The sequence below is a fragment of the Hesperophylax consimilis genome, chromosome 25 (genome assembly GCF_061612785.1).
Source record: "Hesperophylax consimilis isolate HC1 chromosome 25, BYU_Hcon_1.0, whole genome shotgun sequence".
NCBI lineage: Eukaryota > Metazoa > Arthropoda > Insecta > Trichoptera > Limnephilidae > Hesperophylax > Hesperophylax consimilis.
In genome coordinates this window covers 19,059,560-19,081,121 of record NC_142860.1, presented here as the reverse complement: position 1 = coordinate 19,081,121, position 21,562 = coordinate 19,059,560, and the positions used below count along the sequence as shown (strand labels likewise).

Below are 21,562 nucleotides of genomic sequence, written 5' to 3'. Positions count from 1 at the left end.
CATGGCAATGAATCGAAATATTTCGATGGTCAGAAAAGTTCGAGTAAATCATCGATGATTGATCGATTGTGCACATCCCTATTTCCATGTATATTTATGTTCTGCTGTGAATGGTTTATCTATGATTATGCTTGTTTTGAATTGTATTATTGACATGTGATTTTTAGCTGTCAAAGTTTTCGTAAAACGCCGCCGTGTTTTTATATTTTTTTTATCCAAACACACATTTAAAAATGGATAGTAAATCCGAAGGTTCTTTAAATAAAGGTGAACTGGTTTCGTACCCCGGACTGCGACTGTGTTGTGCCAGTGATGACTTTATATCTGGAGATGGAACCTACGAAGATCAGGGTTATATTTACTCGAGTCTCGTGGGGATTGCTAAATTAGTTGATATAAACAACGAAAGAAAGGTACGTACACCTTTAGAGTAGCTGGACACGTTTAATACGAATATAGCTTGGACCCTGAAACATCATCAAGATTTGATGACCGTATTTAAGCGCGAGGCGATACACAGATTTGTACAATTATTGCCAACTTTGTCTCGATACTTCCTTCCTTATCACTGAGCCATAAATAAATAATTTCCTTTCCGTTTTGTTCTCAGACCCAGCGAGTTGAAGTGACGCCATGTGGTGGTGGTGCCACAGTTGCACGCACCGGCGACACTGTCACGGCCATCGTTAGCCGTGTGACTCCATCGCTGGCGCGCTGTCAGCTTCGTTGTGCGGGCGCGAGGCCACTGGGTCGCCCCGCGCGGGCCCTCTTGCGCAGGGAGAATGTCCGCGCGACTGAAGTGGACAGGATCGACATGTACAAATGCTTCCGACCAGGAGATATCATTCTTGCTAGAATCGTATCCTTAATAAAATATATATTGCTCTCATGTTCTAGTTACTCCTTAATTGAGTTCTGAGCATGCCCGGATGAAAATTCCAGCCATTATATTATTTATATACAAGCTTTATTGATTTTAACCAGCGATTCCCGAACTTATTTGGATTAAAACATGTAGACGGCATTTTGGTCATTTTAAATTTCTTGTCACCACTGTTGCACCTTTTTGGTATTGAAATGAGAATATGCTCAGTTCCTACCTCTCCATGAACATCACCTTACTGGAAAACTATTTGAAATTTGGAACAATTGCTAGAAAATAGTGCAAATTCTAGTGTTGTTTTAAAAAGAGAAGGTTTGGGACAGGGGGCTATATCTCCAACTCTTTATATCTAATGAAAAACTGTTGACAGGTAAGTGGAATATCTATGGTTTGAATTCTTTTGTTTTGGTTTTTATTCCTGACGCCGATGTAAAAATCAAAGGAAATTTTGTGATTATCTTTCCGCTGAAAATGTCGACTCCTAAAGTTTAGTGCAGTGTTAAAGGATGTACAGATTTCAAACCAATTCGACACAGGTTTCCGACTTACTTACGTTGTAAGGAGTGCAAAGAGAGTCTGCTTCATTTCATTCTGCCAAAACTTGTAAAAAAATTACAAGTTATTTGTATCAAAGTAAACACTTAAAAATTAATACAATATAGAAAAATGTAAAGACAAAGACAAAAAATGTTGCAAAAAGAAAAAACACAGAAAAAAATACATTTGAACAATGAAAAACACAACAGAATAATGACAAAAAAGGTTGCAAAAAAAACACAACAAAATTCATAGTTAAAATTGTGAACAGTAAAATTCGGCACAGGTTTCAGACTTACGTTGTAAGGAGTGCAAAGAGAGTCTGCTTCATTTCATTCTGCCATTGAAATGAAGCCCGCGCAGAGTGTAAAAATACCCTTCCGGTCCTTAAGCAACAGTCAACCGAACGGGTAGAAATACCTTTCCCGTCCGAAGTGTGTTAACATTAGGTCTCAAACACTTAATACTAGTTTTTTGTAGTAGTTAAGACGCAGCGCAAAGCCTCCCGTAAACAGTGAATAAAATATCTGCTAGGCTGTCAAAATGTGTAATATGAACCATTCCCACTATTGAAAATAAAATAAGGCAGAGATACCAGTTCAGAATGACGCGTTGAACAGTTTTGAAATATATGCTTCAATAGTGGAATTATTGTTATTAATTATTCTTAGAAGACATTTTGTAAATACATATTACGTAGGAATTCATGCAGTGTGAGCGAGCGAGGACTATAATGCGCGCCTTAAAACTGAATATATCATACTACAAATATATTTTATTTTATTTATTACATGCACTAGTGGACTTGACTTTAAAAAAATTACAAGCTATTTGTATCAAAGTGAACAACTAAAAATTAATACAAAGAAAAATGTAAAGATAATGACAAAAAAGTTTGCAAAAAACAGAACAAAATACATATAAACAATGAAAAACACAACAGAATAATGACAAAAAGGTTGCAAAAAAACACAAAACAAAAGAACAGTTAAAAATGTGAACAGGAACTAATAATCCTAACATTCCTAACGCATATAATTGAATTTAAAAGGTTCAACAAAACAAAATAGTAGAAGCGAAGAAGTTATATGAGTACATAGATCTATTTGTGTGTAGAAGAATAATAGTGATAGAATATACAACATCTATACTGATTAGTTTTAAGATGAAATGTATCAACCAGATCAGAATATTTGTTTCCGAGACTGTGAAGTCTCGGAATCGGAGAATTTTGGTAAGCTAGTGTCCTGGTGTTATTGAAGTAAAAAGGTGAGAAATGTCAGCATGATTTTTTGGTAACATGGATATTGATAAATTGAAGTAATTCGGGACAGTCAATTTTAAAATGTAGTATTCTTTGTAACAGTATTAAATATGTGCTTATTCTTCTTTCTGAAAGTTTCAATAGAGACATTTTATCCAGGAGGTAATTGTAATCAATGTTTTGTATAGAAATATGCAGTTAGTTTATAAATCTTAGACACTTCTGTTGAATCTTTTCAATGTTATCCGAATGAATATTGAAAAATGGAGACTATAATGTAGAGTTATACTCAAGTTGACAAGGGTTTTATATAGTATAATAAATGTTCCTAAATTATTTAAATCTTTTGCAGCTCGCAAAACAAAGCCAAGAGTCTTTAGGGCCTTGTTGATAATATTATTAATATGACATAAAAAGTTGAGTTTACTGTCGAACATAATGCCTAGATCAATAATTTTACTAACACAATTAAAATTTTCATAATTTAATGAATACTGAAAAAATATAGGATTATTTATTTTGGAAAAATGAATGCAGTGACATATGTTTAATGCTAAATTGTTGATTAAGCACCATTCAAAAAGATATCTCAAGTTAATTTGAAGTGTAATACCATCAATGTGGTTAATCTCTTTATATAGTTTCATGACATAAACAGAAGAACGTTTATGTCAGTAAATATATCAACAATGTCGTTTATCAATACTATAAACAAAATGGGCCCTTGCGGCACTTCACTTGTCGCCATAAATTCGTATGAATTTGTGCCATTTATTCTCACACAAAGACTTCTTTTGAACAAATAACTAGCAAACCAATTTAGTAAATTACCATAAATTCCAATTTTAACTAATTTATTGATTAATATTTTGTGACACACCTTGTCAAATGCCTTGCTGAAGTCAGTGTATTCTGAGTTTACCTGGCATCTGTTTTCTAAGGATTTAGATATAAAATTTTCGTATATTAGTAAATTAGTTAATGTAGATTTATTTGAACAGAAGCCATGTTGGTAGGGAATTATAATTTTTTTAATGTTTTTAGATATTTTATCGGGTACTATTTTTTCAAAAAGTTTAGGTATCGATGATTGGATACATATTGGTCTGTAATTTGTAACATCCGTTTTGATTCCCTTTTTAAAGATAGATGTAAGAAAACTACGTTTCCATATATTAGGGAAACATCCTGTATTTAATGATTGCTTAAAAATTAGAAAAAGAGGAACAGATATGCTGTTCATTCTTTAATTAACACAGGTGGAATGTTGTCAGGTCCAGCACTTTTTCTAAAATGTAACAAATCTACATGCTTTTTAATATCATTAATTTCAATGTGTATTTCAGTTAAGTTTAGACTGAGATTCAACGAGAATTTGGGAATTTAATTATTAGGTATATGCTTTTCATAGACAGACTTAAAATAATCAGTGAATAAATTTACAATATTTTCAACATTACATCCAACTTTTCCATTGAAATTCATAGAAGTTGGAATACCCGAATTATTATTTTTTTGAGAATTAGTGTAGTTCCAAAATTGTTTTACATTTACATGAATATCACTTTCAATTTTAACAATGTAATTTTTATAACGCATTTTCGATATTTTACAACACTCCTTTCTTAACAATTGAAATTCATTATAATGACTTGACAATCTGGATCGCTTGTAATTTTTATGAGCAATTTTTTTATTGTATGTTAAAGTGATCAATTCAAGACTAAACCAGTTTGGAAAATTAAAATTTTTATTTTGTCGGAGGGGCACAAAATTTGCAATAGCATCCTTTAGAATATCATAAAATTAATTTACATTGTTATTAAGATCTGTGTTTTCCAAAAAGGACCAATCATTTGAATTTACGTAATCTGAAATTTTTACAAAATTTGCTTTAAAGAACTTATAAAATGACTTGACACTTTTATGAACATTGTTGTTAACATTAGAAATAATTATATCCAGAGGAGGATGGTAGGCGTCTACAGGTAATAGCTCTTCTAAAGATTTACATACCGTAGCAGAAGTACTGCAGAAAACTAAATTGAGAACACGGTAATTTACGTTATCGACAGTGTTTAATTGTGGGATTGATAAGTAATTAGACATACCCAGTATCTCCCTCTCACTAGGATTAGCAGTAGACATATTAATACCAGATAATTCAGGGTCATCATGGTTCCAAGATACATTTGGTAAGTTGTAGTCACCTATAAGTTTGGCACGAGGATACATAAATCTTAAAGTTTCCACATCTTCAACATGATTCATATATTGCTGTGAAGCAGCGGAGGGCGGGAAACACACGCATCCTATTATAAACTTGCCGGCATTTTTATTTTCAAGCATCGCATAAAGTTTTTCAACATCTTGATGTTTGTGTTTAATAATTTTGGAACACATTTTTTTATTTATGGCGATGAGAACTCCACCTCCTCGGCTCTTTCTACTGGTGGACGAGTTTCTATCAAGGCGATATACATTATAGTTAGACATGCCATACATTTTGATAATAATATATCAGAATTTGATGTTTAGAGGAGTTATTTCTTAGTTTTTTGTATATTTTTCGCAATTATTCTCGGAACTGACTTCATACATTTTATAGTGAGGCTCGATTCCCCATCCTTAGTGCGTGCCTCAAGTTCTGATCGTAGATCCATTAATTGTTTCCGCTGAATAAATGTATGGTCTTGGTAAATTCCAGTAGTTTTTTTGTTGTTGTATAGTATATGCTTGACCGTAAATAAATAATAAATCAATTTAATTGAATTCTCATTTGGAGAGAAGAAAGAATTGTTTTTTCGTTTGTCTCCTTATTGTGAATGTTGTCCTTAACTCAGAGCGTACCTAGCTCCCGATGACAGAGCTGCAGTGCTACCAGCTGACCACGGCGGAATCTGACCTCGGAGTGGTGCTGGCCAGGGCGGCGGAGGCACCGCCCGGAGTCAACATGGTCCCGCTCACCTGGAACGAGATGCAATGTCCCGTCACCCTGGTGAAGGAGCCCAGGAAGGTGAGTGTTGGCTTTAACTCGGAGCGCATCCTGCAAGTTTTTACTAGTGCCAGACGCCATTTGACTCAGTGCCGGCCCTATCTATAAAAGGAAGTGACTTTCGGCAATGCCAGCAAATGTGACATCTGTTGGTACATCTATTAATTAGCACAACTTTACTAATGAAATAACAATGATATGCCATGTTGACTTTCTTTCAAAACATGTCTGTGTTTATTTGGTGGAAAACTATGGAAATTTATATACATCTAGTAATTGTTTCGTAATATGAACAGATAAAGCGGTTTTTTTGGATACTCTTAATATGGTTTTGGTAATCCCAACCAACATCGGCTATAGCTAGTTAGCCATTCTTAGCAAAAACTTGCACGAAGGAGGTTTTCTGTGGTAATTTTTGAATATATCAATTTATTTTCTATTTTTTCTACGGCCTACCCTGATTACAAACTCTATGCACGCTACTGTAGCCATTCTACATACTTTCTTGAACCACTGGGTCTCACAGTTCTTGTCAAGATTTTGTTGTTACAAATCTGTACTGTTAATGTTGTGTTGTTATTTATGAATGTGAATGAAGGAAGGAGTGTATGCAAATAAAGAGTTGTGGTGTTCTCCACCCATACATTTGTCTTACTCCATTATTGATAAAGTTTTTGATGAATATAATGTTTTGAATACTCGATTTTTTATGAACTTTCAGGTTGCAAAAGTGGCCCCAGAAAACGTCTATGAACTCATCCAAAACAAAGCTCCAGTCACCCAAGAAGCCAAAGGATAGCTCTACATGGATCCCTTACACTTTGAATGTTTATAATAATTATTATTCTTATGGTACAAAAAAGAGTTTTTTTAATAAACCATTAAAAATATATACTTTTATAAATAATTATTAAAAAAAAAACAGCTATGAAGTTATTATTTATTGTGCATGTTTTATGTACGGTCACATTCTTCAATCGAACTGAGCGATGACCACACAATAATTTGTGGATCAAGATGTGTCAGAGGATATGGAGTCAGAAATGCTATTTTAGAGTCGTTTCTTTCAATATAGATACTTTGATACTAAATTATTGGATGTAAGTATCCTTTTATATGACAAAATTTGTCTCTGTAAACCGTGTGAAAAACCAATGAATAATAAATATTTAGTGTTGTTAAAAACATTCTCTGCAATCTTGTTTTTAAACCGCAAGATGTTAGGATGTGATTGTTCTTATTTTGCAAAAGCAACGGTTTTCACAGAGATTTGATAACATTTTGTGTTGAGATAGTGCACACCACTTGTTATTATCAGTAAATTATTTTTTCGTATAATACGTTACATGCTAATAAAAAATAATGTTACTGTTTAATTTACAGGCATAAATAGAAATAGCAATAAATGAAAGTAATTAATTAAGATATCATTATAATAATTCTATCTAATTAATTATAAAAAATACGATTTGTATATGTAGTGCCGTTTTTGTTGTTGTTTTTCACCTTAAGAGCTCTGTACAAATATATGTATGATATAATTGATGGCTTATAACTAGTGACTTATGTCTTAGTTAGACTTTTATCTAGTGACTTACAACTACTGATTTTTATTTGAACTTTTGATTTATTATCAATTGGGTCTTAATTAGGTAGGATAAGTTAGGTTAACGACACAAATTGAAATCAACATAATTTAATCATTATTATTTTTTTTTTAAAACGATAAACTAACGTTTATAAGACAAGGTTTTATGCATAGGATAATTATAAGCAATAATTAGTCATTCGAAATACTAATACAAATTGATAACATCTCCCGAGTAAAAATAAATGCCCCCAACGGGAATTGAACCCGTGCCTTCTGATGTCCGGTCAGGTGCTCTGAAACCACTGAGCTATGTCGGCTTATTTCCAACCCGCCAAATGATTCAATATGTACTAGTACCTCAATCAACAATTACTGCTTATTACATTTATTTTTACTCGGGAGATGTTTTCAATTTGTATTAGTATTTCGAATGACTAATTATTGCTTATAATTATTTGTTATAATGTAATCACTTCAAAAATGCTGCAAAGCTGCACCCCGGCAAGGCGAAGGTCCTTTGTTCAAGTCCTAGATGTGACCATATCTTTTTCTGATTTTTCTATTTCAAAATTTCGTTTATATAACAGCTAAACTGTCTTCAATAATTAAATATTACAATTTGAGGTTTTACTCATTAAGTTATTCCAAAAATAAAATTATAAAACATAATTTACTCCTTATTCTACTAATTCAACTGCTCTGGAACGAGCAAATATGCTAATATTCATTATGTGATGAAATCATTAGAAATGCAATAAAAGTTTATTTACCCACACTGGGTCTCAAACCAACAACCTTTGGGCCGGGAGGCACGGATCTCATTGCTCTGCCGCTGACTCAAATAAACCGTTAACCAATTTAGGTCCCTTTTATGCAAAAAAGTGGGTGTGTCAAGCCTACGCAAGACAGAAGTGAAACTTCTTTTGTTAAACCGTATGAACCACAATCAATTACGTATTTCACTCGTATTACACTCACGACGCAGTATACTAACCAAGCAGCTGATGCTTGGCGTGGCGCAGTTCGCTGGTGTCTGAGAGAGAGGAAAGAAGAGAAGAGAGAGAACGTTCGTGAGCGGCTCCCCCACCTCAACAAGCGCATATGGTGAGAGAGGGACAGTGAACGGTGAGCGGTGGTGGGGGTACCCGCATTTTCGTGTCGATCCTGACTCGGTTTTACTCCGTCCATCGAAAATCCATTACGCGCCTAAAGAAGTTTCACTTCAAAAATGTATATAATCAAAAAAAAAAAAAATTTTTTTTTTTTAAAAAAACACAAAAAAGATTATTCCACTAACCCTTTAACGTTTGAGGGTCATATATGACCGGGCGTCCATATTTTATAAAAGTATTTATATTTTTTTTTATATCATGCTGAAATACTTAATTTTTTTAACATTAGATAGAGAAATAATAATTCTTGTTGTTTGTTTTTGGGGTGTTATGCCGTGTTGCGCTAACTCCTTCTTTAGCCGCTTCTGTGCCAAGAGCGAGTTAACTCGCATTCTTGGCCTACTGTGCACAGCTACACTTCTACCTACTGGCATTTAAAAGGTTAGCCGACGTTTCGGACAGCGTTGCAGTGTCCATCATCAGGGCAGATCCGGTAGATGCCTCAAATATTTATACAGGAATCCATTAATAAAATCCTAAAAATAGCCAAAATGAATCATTCACATTTCGTGCCGCTATCGTAACAATAGGTTTAACTTTAAAAATTATTTTTTATTATATGGATGAGTTAAAAGTGAAGGTACAGTTTTCTTATAAATTCCCCAAACAAATGAATGTGTTTTCGAAATATCGATTTCTCTCAATTTTTCTATGATTGGAGTAAAAATGTGGTTAGCGTTTTTGACAATATTTTTCACGTTTGATATTAAAATTTTGTTATTTAGAAATAGTAATGTTTTTGTTTTTAAATGCATACACCGGAAAGATAATTTTGTCTAGTTTCTAAAACAGTATTTGTTTTTAGGGAAAATTGAAAAATAAGAGTACAAAAGTGATGAAAGTACTGAAAGGTTAAAATATTATACCTAAGTTTAGAACCACCCTGTGGTTTATTGTCATTGAAATAAAAAATAACTCACCCCCATAATAAGATGTTTATTTTGAAAAAACTCACTCGCCAAGAGGTTAGAATAGATTAGGATAAAAATATATATCCATATTGATTCTGCAGTGAATTAGTGGTTTTGTGGTTGTAAGAGTTGTATATAAAAGACAAACAAATCTCATTAAAAACAGTAAAATGTGATACTGCAAAAAATCATATTTATATTTAACAATAATACACATTAGTGAAATAATCATTATTAAGGCGCTCAGTAGGAAGAGAGGTGTTACAATAAAACAATGGTAAAAATGATGAATTACTTTATTAATGATTGAATTATCCAAAATAAAATTGGTTGAATTGTTCCGACAGCCATTTCTGATCTGCAACCTCTAAATGTCTAAGAACCAACGGACAATACATTTGATAGATTCCCTTATCATAAGAATCAGTTTGAAATCTTTAAAACACAGATGTCAGGTGGGAATACTTCTGTTTGTTCTACCAGTAAAGAACCAGTGTCGTTGAACACTTTGGGAAACACCTAACCTAACCTAACCAACCCATGCCTAACATATACCTACAATTGACACATGAGAACACATTCTTGTGCAGTTTAGAACGGGAGTAGTAGTTCTGTTTGTTCTACCAGTAAAGAACCAGTGTCGTTAAACTCTTTGGGAAACACCTAACCTAACCTAACCAACCCATGCCTAACATATACCTACAGTTGACGCATGAGAACACATTCTTGTGCAGTTTAGAACGGGAGTAGTTCAGGGTAAATATTCAGAAAAGTGGGACGCGGTTAGACACATTTTATTTTAAATTAGATAACAATGAGACAGCTATTTAACCCATTGGCCTCCGAATTGTTTGGCTAAAAAATTGTCCTTCACATCCAAATTAATTTTGTGCAGTGGTGTACTAAATCTTACATAACTTTTAAACTAAACATGCAAACGAAACAATCTTTTTTAATTTACTTGTGCATTGAATCAAGGTATGTAAAAAATACATGCATTGTTTAAAAAAAAATTATAATATGATTAAACGAGGATATGAAAATTTTTTTTTTTCAAAAACCAATTTTTTTTCTTCATTTTTTTATAATTGGATTAAGAAAAGTTGTACATTAATCATACTTATTACCATAATATATATTTTTTGCCATTTGGGCTCTTGTTAGCCGCCCACCATGCGTTTTACGAACAAGCTTGTCAATTCCCGAACCAAACGCCATTTTGAAAAAATTCAATGAAGCTGAAATATAACAAAATTTCAATCGTAAATATTTGGAAAAAATTGTACCAACGGAGTCCTGCCAATTACTACGAAATAAATGCTTAATTATCTACAGAGCGATTGGCATTTAAAATTTTAAACACAGATGTCAATAATGTATCCCTTTTTCGTTTTTAAACCGATAGACATCGGACCCGCCGGGACGGCGTCGTTTGATTTTAAGACACATCGCCGTACACACGCCGGGACTGCGTCGTTTGAGGCCAATGGGTTAAGTAACCGAAAATGAAGAATAATAAATTTAAACGGCTATTTCATAAAGATGGATAATTTGATGTCTTTTCTTAACTAACCTTAAAACTTTTGCATCAATAACAATGGCCGCCAAGCGACAAATCGATTTTAATTTTGACAAAATAATTATTGAAATGCATTATTTTTCAATTCCAGAAACTGAAATACTATCTTACTGATTCAAGGTGGTTCTTTTTAAAAGTGCAAATAAATTGTGAATACTTTGCTGTATATTTACCTAGTTCGGTTGTGAATTTTTTTCTAGCTTTTGTGTTTATTCCCTCCTACACATGTCTCTTCATGACCCAGGCTCACTTCTTCCTTTATTTAAAAAACACACTTCACACTCATTTCCCATAAAGAATTCGTCTCCTGTTAACATTTTTTTTTAAAACCACCATAGATACTTGTAGTTATTTTTAACATTAACCTGTTAACCGGGCGGGACGTATAAATACGTCAAACTTAAACAGTATCGGATACGGGTAGGACACATAAATACGTCCTTGAAATATATATGTATGTATATTTCCGAGCATATCACACGGAAATTGAGTTTTTAATTTTTACATATTTTAATTTTTTAAACTCAATGTTTCTATTTTATTTCTGTGGTTTTTGTTCTGTAACTCTTACCTTTTTTATATTTTTTGTAATCTTTGTAATTGTTTGTAAAATTTCTAAATTTTAATTCGATGTTTACATTTTTTTGTTGGTATTTTCATTTATTTTAAGCATAAATAAAAATAATAATAATATGAAATTACGTCCTCCGTGCGTGACGTACTGACACGTCCCAGTGAAAGAGTTTGCGCCCTTTATATGCTGCTTAATTCAAAACGGAATTCCCCGGTTAATGTTTATAAAATAATTTATTTTTTTCAGGGGCGTGTATTTTCTCAAGACATTAATGTAAGAGTTGGAAGTGTTATTGTAATCAAGGGTCAAATCAACAGAATTGCATTCCGGTTAGTATTGTTTTTGTTTATTTCAGTCTTATGTACATAATAAAACAGATACTTAGCCACTGGAGTGTTTTTGGCCACATTTTCGCCAGTTTGCAAATTCTCACAAGCGCACGCTGGCCAGAGATATATTAAAACATTTTAGGAATTATTTCAAATGTTTTGGCATGATCATAACTTCGATATTCACAAAGCTAACAGTTTATCAATAGATATCTTGCATCTCTAGTACAATATATAAATAAAATGAAAAAGATTTACCTTACAATAAAACTTATATTATGTAATTAGCTTTTTTTTTTTTTTTTTAATTCCTTTATTTTTCCCAATTTTTACATTAATTACATACAATATTATATAAATCAATAAGAATAATGGGAACCCACCAAGGCGCAGCCTGTGCGTGGGTAATATATTTAAGTTATTATTTTATTGTACCTAGAAATAAACAAATTGTGGGCATATAAAATAAAAACAAGATTACATTTTGTGTAAGCGTTTTGTATAAGAAGTGTTTATAATAGTGTATAGTGAAGTTATAAGTGTTTATTGTAATATATGGTGAATATTTTATGAGAAACATAAATTGATACAAATTAAATAAAAAAAGTTTCAACTGCTGTGTCGAAAAGCCATAATTTTAATTCTTTTAAATATTGAGGAAGTTTAGTTATCACTTGAATATAAAACATATAAAGTGAGATAAACATTACCATTTTGCAGCCAAATCGACGTTTCTTACCAATTTCGTGTGTAATTCTTAGTTTAAATCTCCCGCCAATATCACCTGGCAATTTCCATTTTGCAGCCAAATCAATGTTTCTTACCAATTTCGTGTGTAATCCTTAGGACGGGTTGTTTCGGAGAATTTGAACAATTCTTCAAATTTCAAAGTTAATTTTCAGGTTCTGTGAAAGATTTTTTCAAGTTCTGTTTTTATTTCAGTTCTGTCAAGCAACTACCCTATGCTGATATAATAACAGAACTTGAATAGGACTTTCACAGAACCCGGAAATCAACATTGAAATTTGATGAATTGTTCAAATCCTCCTAACAAACAACCCGTCCTTAGTTTAAATCTCCCGCCAATGTCACCTGGCAGTCCATTGATATTCACTAAGCTAGTACAATACATAAATAAAATCAAATTTTCGCAGTCGCGATGTATTTATTTCATGATGGTTTGTTGTTTCGTTATAAATTCCCGTGAATGTTTATTTTACACAAATTCTGTTATGTATTGTGTATCAATGTATTCGTTATTTGACAAATATGACGTTTAATAACTAGATCCCAATGGTCGAGTTGTTATGACGCTGCCCCGGTAAGATGAGAGATCCTGGGTTCGATTCCTAGTTGTGACCGTTATCTTTTTACTTTTTGTAACTTGTTCTGTTTCATTTAGATTTGTTAGTATTATCTCCTTTTTAATGCGAAATTTATTAATTTCAGCTTTTGTATTAATCTTAACTGCGGGTCTGATGTGCTGTTTGCAGCAAGATTTCAGATTGCCGGAGAGTATGTAATCAGGAACCACTGTGCGGGGGGCAATTGGGGCAAAGAGGAGAGGGAGGGAGAGATGCGCCTGATGCCCGGGAATAAATTCAACATTGAAATTGAATTCTTCCAAGATTTCTTAGAGGTATAACTCGAATATAATAAATAATAGAGGTATAATTGAGAATACCTCTTAGGTATTTTATTTAGTCATTGGCTGATCTCTGAATAAAGGATAATCATGAGCCAAATTTTTCCCTTCCAAAGAAAGACTTCCCCGAGATTATTTCTCAAAGACTGACTTCGTCGCGCTTAATTTGTTCCAGAAAAATTGAATCTGTGTTCCTGGGCACCTCTAGCCGGAGACTCTCGACTCTCTCTCACTTGAGGTGATGGCGCTGTACAAATCATCCAAATATTATTATATCAGACTACAGAGCCAAAGTCATTATGAGATAACAAGATCTCAAGTTTTTACGATGTCCTTAATATTTTTGATAAAACCATTAAGATATCTGTGTCAAAATAAATATGATACTATAATATTATTCCACACCTCAATGCTTATCCCACATCCTTAATGTGCGACTGCTATAGTTAATATTAATGGATTTTCGGGCCACCATACATTTAAAAACTAATGTTTTGTTTTGTTCAACACAGTGAAGAGATAAGGGTGATCGTAATTACTCTCATTGAACATGTGTGAAATTTAATGTATAATTTTGTCCAATAAATAGAGAAGTAACTGGTACAAACAGTCACTTCAGAGTACTTGGGAAAGTAATACTTGTTTAATTTAATGTTTTCCTACTGCCCCTGCAAAAACTCTCAGATCAAGGTGTCAATGTGTGCCGGTGCCCTATTGAATTTGCAGTATTTGTGCGGGCTTCACTAACTTGATCCCGTACAATTATTATTACATATATGGGTTACTTGCTAGTTCTCGTGACTCAGTGCGATATGCGGGCGTCATGTGGACGGAACCAATGAGAATTGTATTGGAAACAACGTCCATTAATTTGTGAAATTTAAATGAGACATTTATTTATCTTCACATTTTAAATACAAGATTTACATTCATTGTTACATGTTTCGTAATATGGATAAAATATGAATTATAGAACTTATTTTTCAGATGAAAGTTGACAACAAACCGAAAATCCGTTTCTATTACCGGTTGTCTGATGTGACTAAGATCAACCAAGTAGAAGTTAAATTTGAGGCTTCTGTACAGTCGGTTGAAGTCATAGACCCTCCTAAAATATCTTCTCCGCCACCAAAGCCTCCGTCCAAAAGCCTCCGACCAAAGTCTCCGCCACCAACTCCTCCGAGCAAACCAAAGGTAACGAATGAGTAGTTTCCTTCGTAGCCGACAGAGATACGAACAGCGCCTCTGGCGGCTTAGGAGATGATTCATAAAAATAACTAATAAAGAGTTTGTTCTACTGGTATTTCAATAGAAGGTGCTCCCAAGAACCAGTGTCGTCTTTAGGAAATATGCTAAACCCGTGTGCAACATTTACACACAGTTATGAATGTTTTTTTACTTTAATATTTTTTATTTTTCAGTCTTCCATCTCTGACATCAAGTACACAACAAAAATTAATGCCAAAGTTGGAAGTTGTTTTGTACTCAGGGGTCATGTCAACAAATCTGCTGAGCGGTTAGTTTTTTTTTTAACATTTAATTTATTTTTTATTTCAGCATTTTAAACAGATAGAAAAAAAAAATTATTTACGTGAATGTTTGTTGACTGAGCGCAAAGAAGTCTTGTTTTTTTTATTTATTTGTTTATTTCGACATATACAGTACATTATGATACAAGTGATAAGAACAAAACCCTGAGAATAGACCTATTTTCAAAAAAACTTTAAAAATAGATAAAAAATGTAAATTAAAAAAATGTGTATATGAAATAATGTTAGTAAAAGACCAAATGGCCGGCACTGTTTCAAAGTGGTATTACATGCACAAGATGTCCGCCAGGTATCGTTCAAAGTAAGTAATGCCTGCGCGCAACGTTTGGAGGTTAGCTGTGGCAGATGTATGCACAGGCTTTAGATGTTATTAGTTAGCGTAGCCTCAAACAAATTGTTTGTGCCATGTTTTAGTCAGTGATTTGTATTTAAATTGGTAGTTTGTCTTCGGTTTTCACACAGTTATCAAAGTTTGTCAAAAATACCCGCCTGTAATTTGTCATTTTATTTTGAAATTGTTGAACCACGATAAAGTAATGACAGAATTGGAATGTGCCTGCTGCTGTTGTGATTCCTACAGAAAACATATGTTGATAATGTGTGATTCCTCCAGAAAATGTTGACGAACATTTAATCATTTTATTTTCTCAATAAATTTCATATAGTTGAATGCGCTTTATCCATAGCTAACATAAATGTGCCTATGGGGGTTACCACAAGCGTTGCGTTTAGGCATCAATTTTCTAGATGCTCCGGTGAGAGGGTGGATGGGCAGAAAATTCCTAAATTGATTTTGGTCTATCCTTTGAGTCTAAACTATCGAGTAATAATGATGATTCCAATTTATAAAAATAAAAATCAAAATTATGAAGGTAATGGGTTAATCGTTTTCTTCCCATCTTAAAGACAAGGTTCTATGGTACATACATGGTTCCTCTCTATCAAAATAAGGTTTTACACTGGGAATCAGTTTTGTTTGCTATGTGTTATCATATTTATAGCTTAATTTTTGTCCTAAGATAAATGCTACTAAAGATGGCCGAATCTAAAATAAATCATTATGTAGGCTATTTAAATCTCCTAACAAAAAAAAACAGATAGAACTGAGGATTCTGTGTCAAATGATTTTGTGAATTACTTCTCGGATAGCATCAGCAACATGTTACATAAATGCAATCACAAAGCTACTAATATTGTACTGGAAGAACTGCCTCACAGTTTATTTATACCAAGAGCTACTATAACTGATATTGAAAACATTGTTAAAAAAATGAAAAACTCTAAAAGCACAGGTATTGACAATATAAGAATGTTTGATTTAAAAAGAAATATAAAAACTCTTGGGCCAATAATTACTCATTTAATCAATACGATAATAAAGCAAGCAAAAATTCCACAAGAATTTAAATGTAGCATTACTAGACCAATATTTAAAGGTGGAAAACACATTGAACTGGGAAATTATAGGCCTATTAGTATACTACCTGCGTTAGAAAAAATTCTCGAAAAATTTTTATCAAATAAATTAAATAATTACATTGAAAAATTCGCTATCATAGATCCAAATCAATATGGCTTTCAAAGAAAAAAAAATACTGAAAAATTACTGCAAGATTTTTCTAATTACATAAATAATCAATTAAATAATAAATTACATGTTATTGTGTTATTTATCGATAACTCTAAAGCTTTTGACACAATTAACTCTAAAAAACTGCTAGAAACCTTAGAAAAAATTGGAATAAGAGGAAATGTGTTAAATTTATTTAAAGATTATCTTAGAAATAGAAAAATATGTACCAAAATAAATAATACTTTTAGTAAAACAAAGAATGTATCTGCAGGAGTTCCACAAGGTTCCATATTGGGACCTACACTATATATAATTTATGTAACTATAATGAAAAAACTTTTCTCTTTTGTTAAACATTTTGTATTTGCAGATGATACGGCATTGGTCATATCACATAAAGATCTAAAAATTGCAATTGAACTCATGCAAATTGACTTTAATCAACTTTGTAAATGGTCACATGATGCAGGACTATTAATAAATGCTAAAAAAACCAAAGTTATGCATATAAGATCACCTAATGCCAGATTTCAATTTAATCCTAATATTATTTCTCATAGTTTTAATTGCATCCATAAAAATATCCCGACTAATTGTAAATGTGAAAGCTTAGAATTAGTTACAGAATATGTCTATCTTGGTGTTACAGTAGATTGCTTTTTCAAATGGGACAAACATATTAAAAAAACCTGTAAAAGACTCAGATCAATTGCTGGCAGAATGTACACATTAAATTTTTTCCTATCAATTGAAACACTTAAAATAATTTATATGTCAATGGCAGAATCTATTATAAGATATGGATTAACCATATGGGGAAATACTAGTATAACCAATCTGAAACAAGTCCAAGCTGTACAAAACGCAATTATTGTAAAATTACTAGTCGTCCCTAATATTTTTAAACAGAGACATAATACACCGTTGCTGTTTCAGAGTGCCAAAATTTTACCTGTTAAGGCTATACTATGGCAGAAAATCATAATTCAGTATATATTTACCCCGCAGCATAAAGAAAAATTAGAACATAAATACAGTACTAGATTCACGCGCAATGACGGGTTAATAGTTCCAAAATTTAATAATAAATACGGACAGAGAACGTTTGAATACAACATACCGAAGATATTTAATTTATTACCTGACACTATAAAGCAATGTAAATCTATGAATAAGGTTAAATATATGGTGAAAAATTGGCTATCGGAAAAAAAATATTTATTTTAATATGTATGAAAAATTGTATGAAAAAATTGTTAATTCTGTAGATATAAGATGTAAATTATAACTTTAAAAAATGTATTTGAAACTAACTTTAAGCACCTGTTGACAAGCCAATTCAATCGGCTTAGCAGGACTTGTTTGTTGATATTATGTATTAACTATTTATTCAATTAAAAAAAAAAAAAAAAAAAAAAAATTATGTATAAGCAATAATTAGTCGCTTGCAATATCAATACAAATTGAAAATATCTCCCGAGTAAAAATAAATGCCGCCGACGGGAATTGAACCCGCACCTTCTTATGTCCGGTCAGACGCTCTGGACCACTGAGCCACGTCGGCTTATTTCCAACCCGCCAAATGATTCAAAATGTACTAGTACTTCAATCAATAATTACTGCTTATTACATTTATTTCACCTGTAAATAACCAACTTTATTTTTGTAGGAAAGGCTTTGTTAGTGCTAAATTTTCCACTAGATGGCGTCGAGACATATTATATCTACATTTGTTGGTGAAATATTTTGACTTGCCAAATATTGTTATGCCGTCGGCGGAATTTTCGAACATCAAAACAAAAATTTTCCCCTTTAAGTAAACCCTATCAAAGTATCAGCTTCAAAAACACATTTCAGTTGATGCATTTGTAAATAATCCATATTTGTAAAGCAGGAGATCTACTCAAACAGCAAAAAAATTGGCACATGGTCTACGGAACAACAAAAGTTTGGGAACTCTGATCCATACGAATATATGTTTTTTGATTCCATGATATTTCATCAAAATGAAAATTCATAACACCTTTAAAAAATGATGAAACAAAAACAAGGTTTAATAGTTACCTATGTAACCTATTTAACCTTTCCCTATCTGTGGTGTGTATTTACTACACATTGCTTCTAATAACTTTGAAAACTCTATAAATATAATTAATTCTGGGTTCAGATTTTAGGTATTCCTCCGTTATACATTTTTGCACTGAATTAAAAAATAATATTTTACATAGTTTTCAAATTCAATTAAAAATCAGAGATTTTTCTTAAAAATCGGGAACAAATACACAAATACAATCAACCGTGTGATACTAATACGCGAAGAGTGTGCGAGGAAATGACACGCTATTGATGTCCCACTTTAATTCGCTATGCGGAAACATGAGACATCCACACGTCTGCAGTTGTATTTTGATTTAGACCATCGATACCTACGACCGCACAGCTGTGTTTGTGCCAGCCGCTAACCAGTTGGCCGCGAACCGTCATTAGATGTGGACCCCTCGCACGTTTCTTTAGCATCTGCCCATGTTTTTTTCATGTTTTCAGCAATTAAATAACAATTATTATCACTTTTGACATAAAATATAATAAACATAATCGATTAGCTATGAATATTCATATTTTTCCGATATTAAATTGCTTATTTTGAGATGTGTATTGACTACACAGCACCGGAACGCGTGGATTTTTTTAGCACAGTAAGGGAAAGGTTAACCTAGTTTTTGTTGAATTATCATTTTGATGACATACCCGGTCACCATGTTTTTTAAGCCATAATATTTTTCGCTAAGTTCGTAATTTTTGTCAATTGCATTAAATTTAGCTGTTATTTCAAATGGCAATATATATTTTGATATATAATTATTTATTGAAGTAAATGAAGTATTAGCGTTAAAAAAAAGTTTTTTAATAATTTCAGCTTTTGTATCGATCTTCTGTGCGGGTCTTATGATGTGCTGTTTAGTGCAAGATTTGAGATTGCTAAAAGCTCTGTAATCAGTAACCACTGTGCGGGGGGCAAGTGGGGCAATGAGGAGACACAGGGAGAGATGCACCTGAGGCACGGCGATAAATTCAGCATTGAAATCGAATTATTCCAAGATTTCTTAGAGGTATAACTCACTAATATCTACATACACATATTTATAGAAAGACTAGAAATATAATAAAATAGAATCAAAATTTTTATTACTGTGGTAATACCGATTTTGGAACCAAGTAGTTTTAGAACATTCAAATTTGAGGTTATGATCGGCTACTGAAAATGACGGTTCGAGATTTATAGGAATTTTTTTTTTATCTCTAAAAGTGTTTCTTTCTCATTTTTTAATATCTAATAAATGGCATTTTTGATTTGCTGTAGGAATATTTCAAAACTACAAAAAAAATCATATATATTAAATTCATAGTGCTTAGGCCCAGTTGTTTCGCAGAAATTCACATGTGACAAAGTCATCAAATGGCCATTTTGTTTTTTGACAGTTAAATGCCGATTCTTTTCATTCAGCTTTTTTTTATCATATTCATGTTTGAACAAATTGTGATCAGCACAAGAGTACAACTATCGTGTTGTCAAGCTTGTCAGCTTATTACAATTTGATAGAAAGCTGAAATGCATCTAGAATCAACGATTTACAGACATCTTTTAAATGTCAAAAATAAAACCAAAATGGCAGAAGAGAGGCCTCAGAATATAATGCAGAATCATCTCCTATCAGGAAGTACCTACCACTAATATTTTCTCAACACTGTTTGAGGTTGATGCGAAATATATTTTCTTAGATAGTGTTTTTTTTTAAAATTACATTATTTTTTCCTCTGAACCATGTTTGTGCTGCCATTTGAAACTATTTAAACAATTGCAGCCCTCTCCATTTTTTTTTACACTTACTTGACGGATTGAATTTACATATCGTCATATTTTTAATCTAACATTTACAAGCATGTTTCGCAATATGGTTAAAATTTGTTATTTTTCAGATGAAAGTTGACGACAAATTCGTAATCCGTTTCAATTACCGGCTGTCCGATCTGACAAAGGTCACCCAACTTGAAGTTAAATATGACGCTACTGTAGACTTCTTTGAAGTCATAGATCCTCCTAACTTATATTATCTGCCACTGTGAAATCAGAACATATATTGTGGCATAATACATTTACATTGTTTGTCGGAATAATTTGAAATACAAATTGTGTTAAAGAATGTGTTTTTTTATATTTCCCAGCAGTACATGGCTTTGTACAAGATTCATGACTTGTGTGTTAATTATGCCTGATGTTTTTAATTCCCCCGTTGAATAAATAACCAGATACATAAAGGTATCTCACAAAATCACTCAATTTTTCATTATAGGTTCTAAAATATATCCTTAACCTTTTGAACACGTTAATTTGCTCCGTTTTATCTATACCCGTACGCGGTACATATTTTCAAATACCGCAATTAAATGTCAAATTATAGCATTCTGGCATGATTTATTGGACTATATAGACAACAGATTATTCTCCACAATATGATAACAAATCCTCGTGTGTCAACACTCTTAGATGTTTATAAAAACAAAAACATAAAATTTCATACAAAGACGTACCGTATCTTTTGAATGTGGTCCCGCCATTCACTCGGCGTGTGTGTACTTAGGCCACTGCGTTGATAGACACAAGTGGGACACCATGATCACTTATCATTTTTAGTTATGAAAAGTTGTGAATGACATACTAGTACTAACGCCATCCGTTGACAAAAATGTAAACTAAAGGACTAAAAGGCGCGAAGAGGCGCACTTGATTATCGGTCTTTTTTTATGAAACACAATTTTATTTTTGAGAAATTCTTGTAGATGTCAGCATCGTGATAGTTTTACGAATGTCCAAGTGGGCAAGAAATACATTTATGACGAAAGAGCGCTGGAATATCGGCCGTCAAAGTTTCCGTATCAACTGTTGATACAGCCGCGTGT

General features: G+C 32.6%; 2 protein-coding genes across 2 annotated transcripts; both read left to right on the top strand.

The window, feature by feature from the left end:
* The first annotated feature begins 81 nt into the window (after positions 1–81).
* Csl4 (exosome component 1 Csl4) lies at positions 82–6,590 on the top strand. Its single transcript, XM_089646805.1, has 4 exons — positions 82–413; positions 611–859; positions 5,539–5,700; positions 6,401–6,590. The coding sequence occupies exons 1-4, from the start codon at positions 234–236 to the stop codon at positions 6,476–6,478; spliced, it is 669 nt and encodes a 222-aa protein (XP_089502931.1). The 5' UTR covers positions 82–233; the 3' UTR covers positions 6,479–6,590.
* Positions 6,591–9,533: 2,943 nt separating this feature from the next.
* Positions 9,534–20,728, top strand: LOC149411632 (galectin-4-like). The gene is made up of 7 exons (XM_089646707.1): positions 9,534–9,630; positions 11,753–11,835; positions 13,285–13,474; positions 14,468–14,674; positions 14,902–14,996; positions 19,521–19,713; positions 20,582–20,728. The coding sequence occupies exons 1-7, from the start codon at positions 9,628–9,630 to the stop codon at positions 20,726–20,728; spliced, it is 918 nt and encodes a 305-aa protein (XP_089502833.1). The 5' UTR covers positions 9,534–9,627.
* Positions 20,729–21,562: the final 834 nt, after the last annotated feature.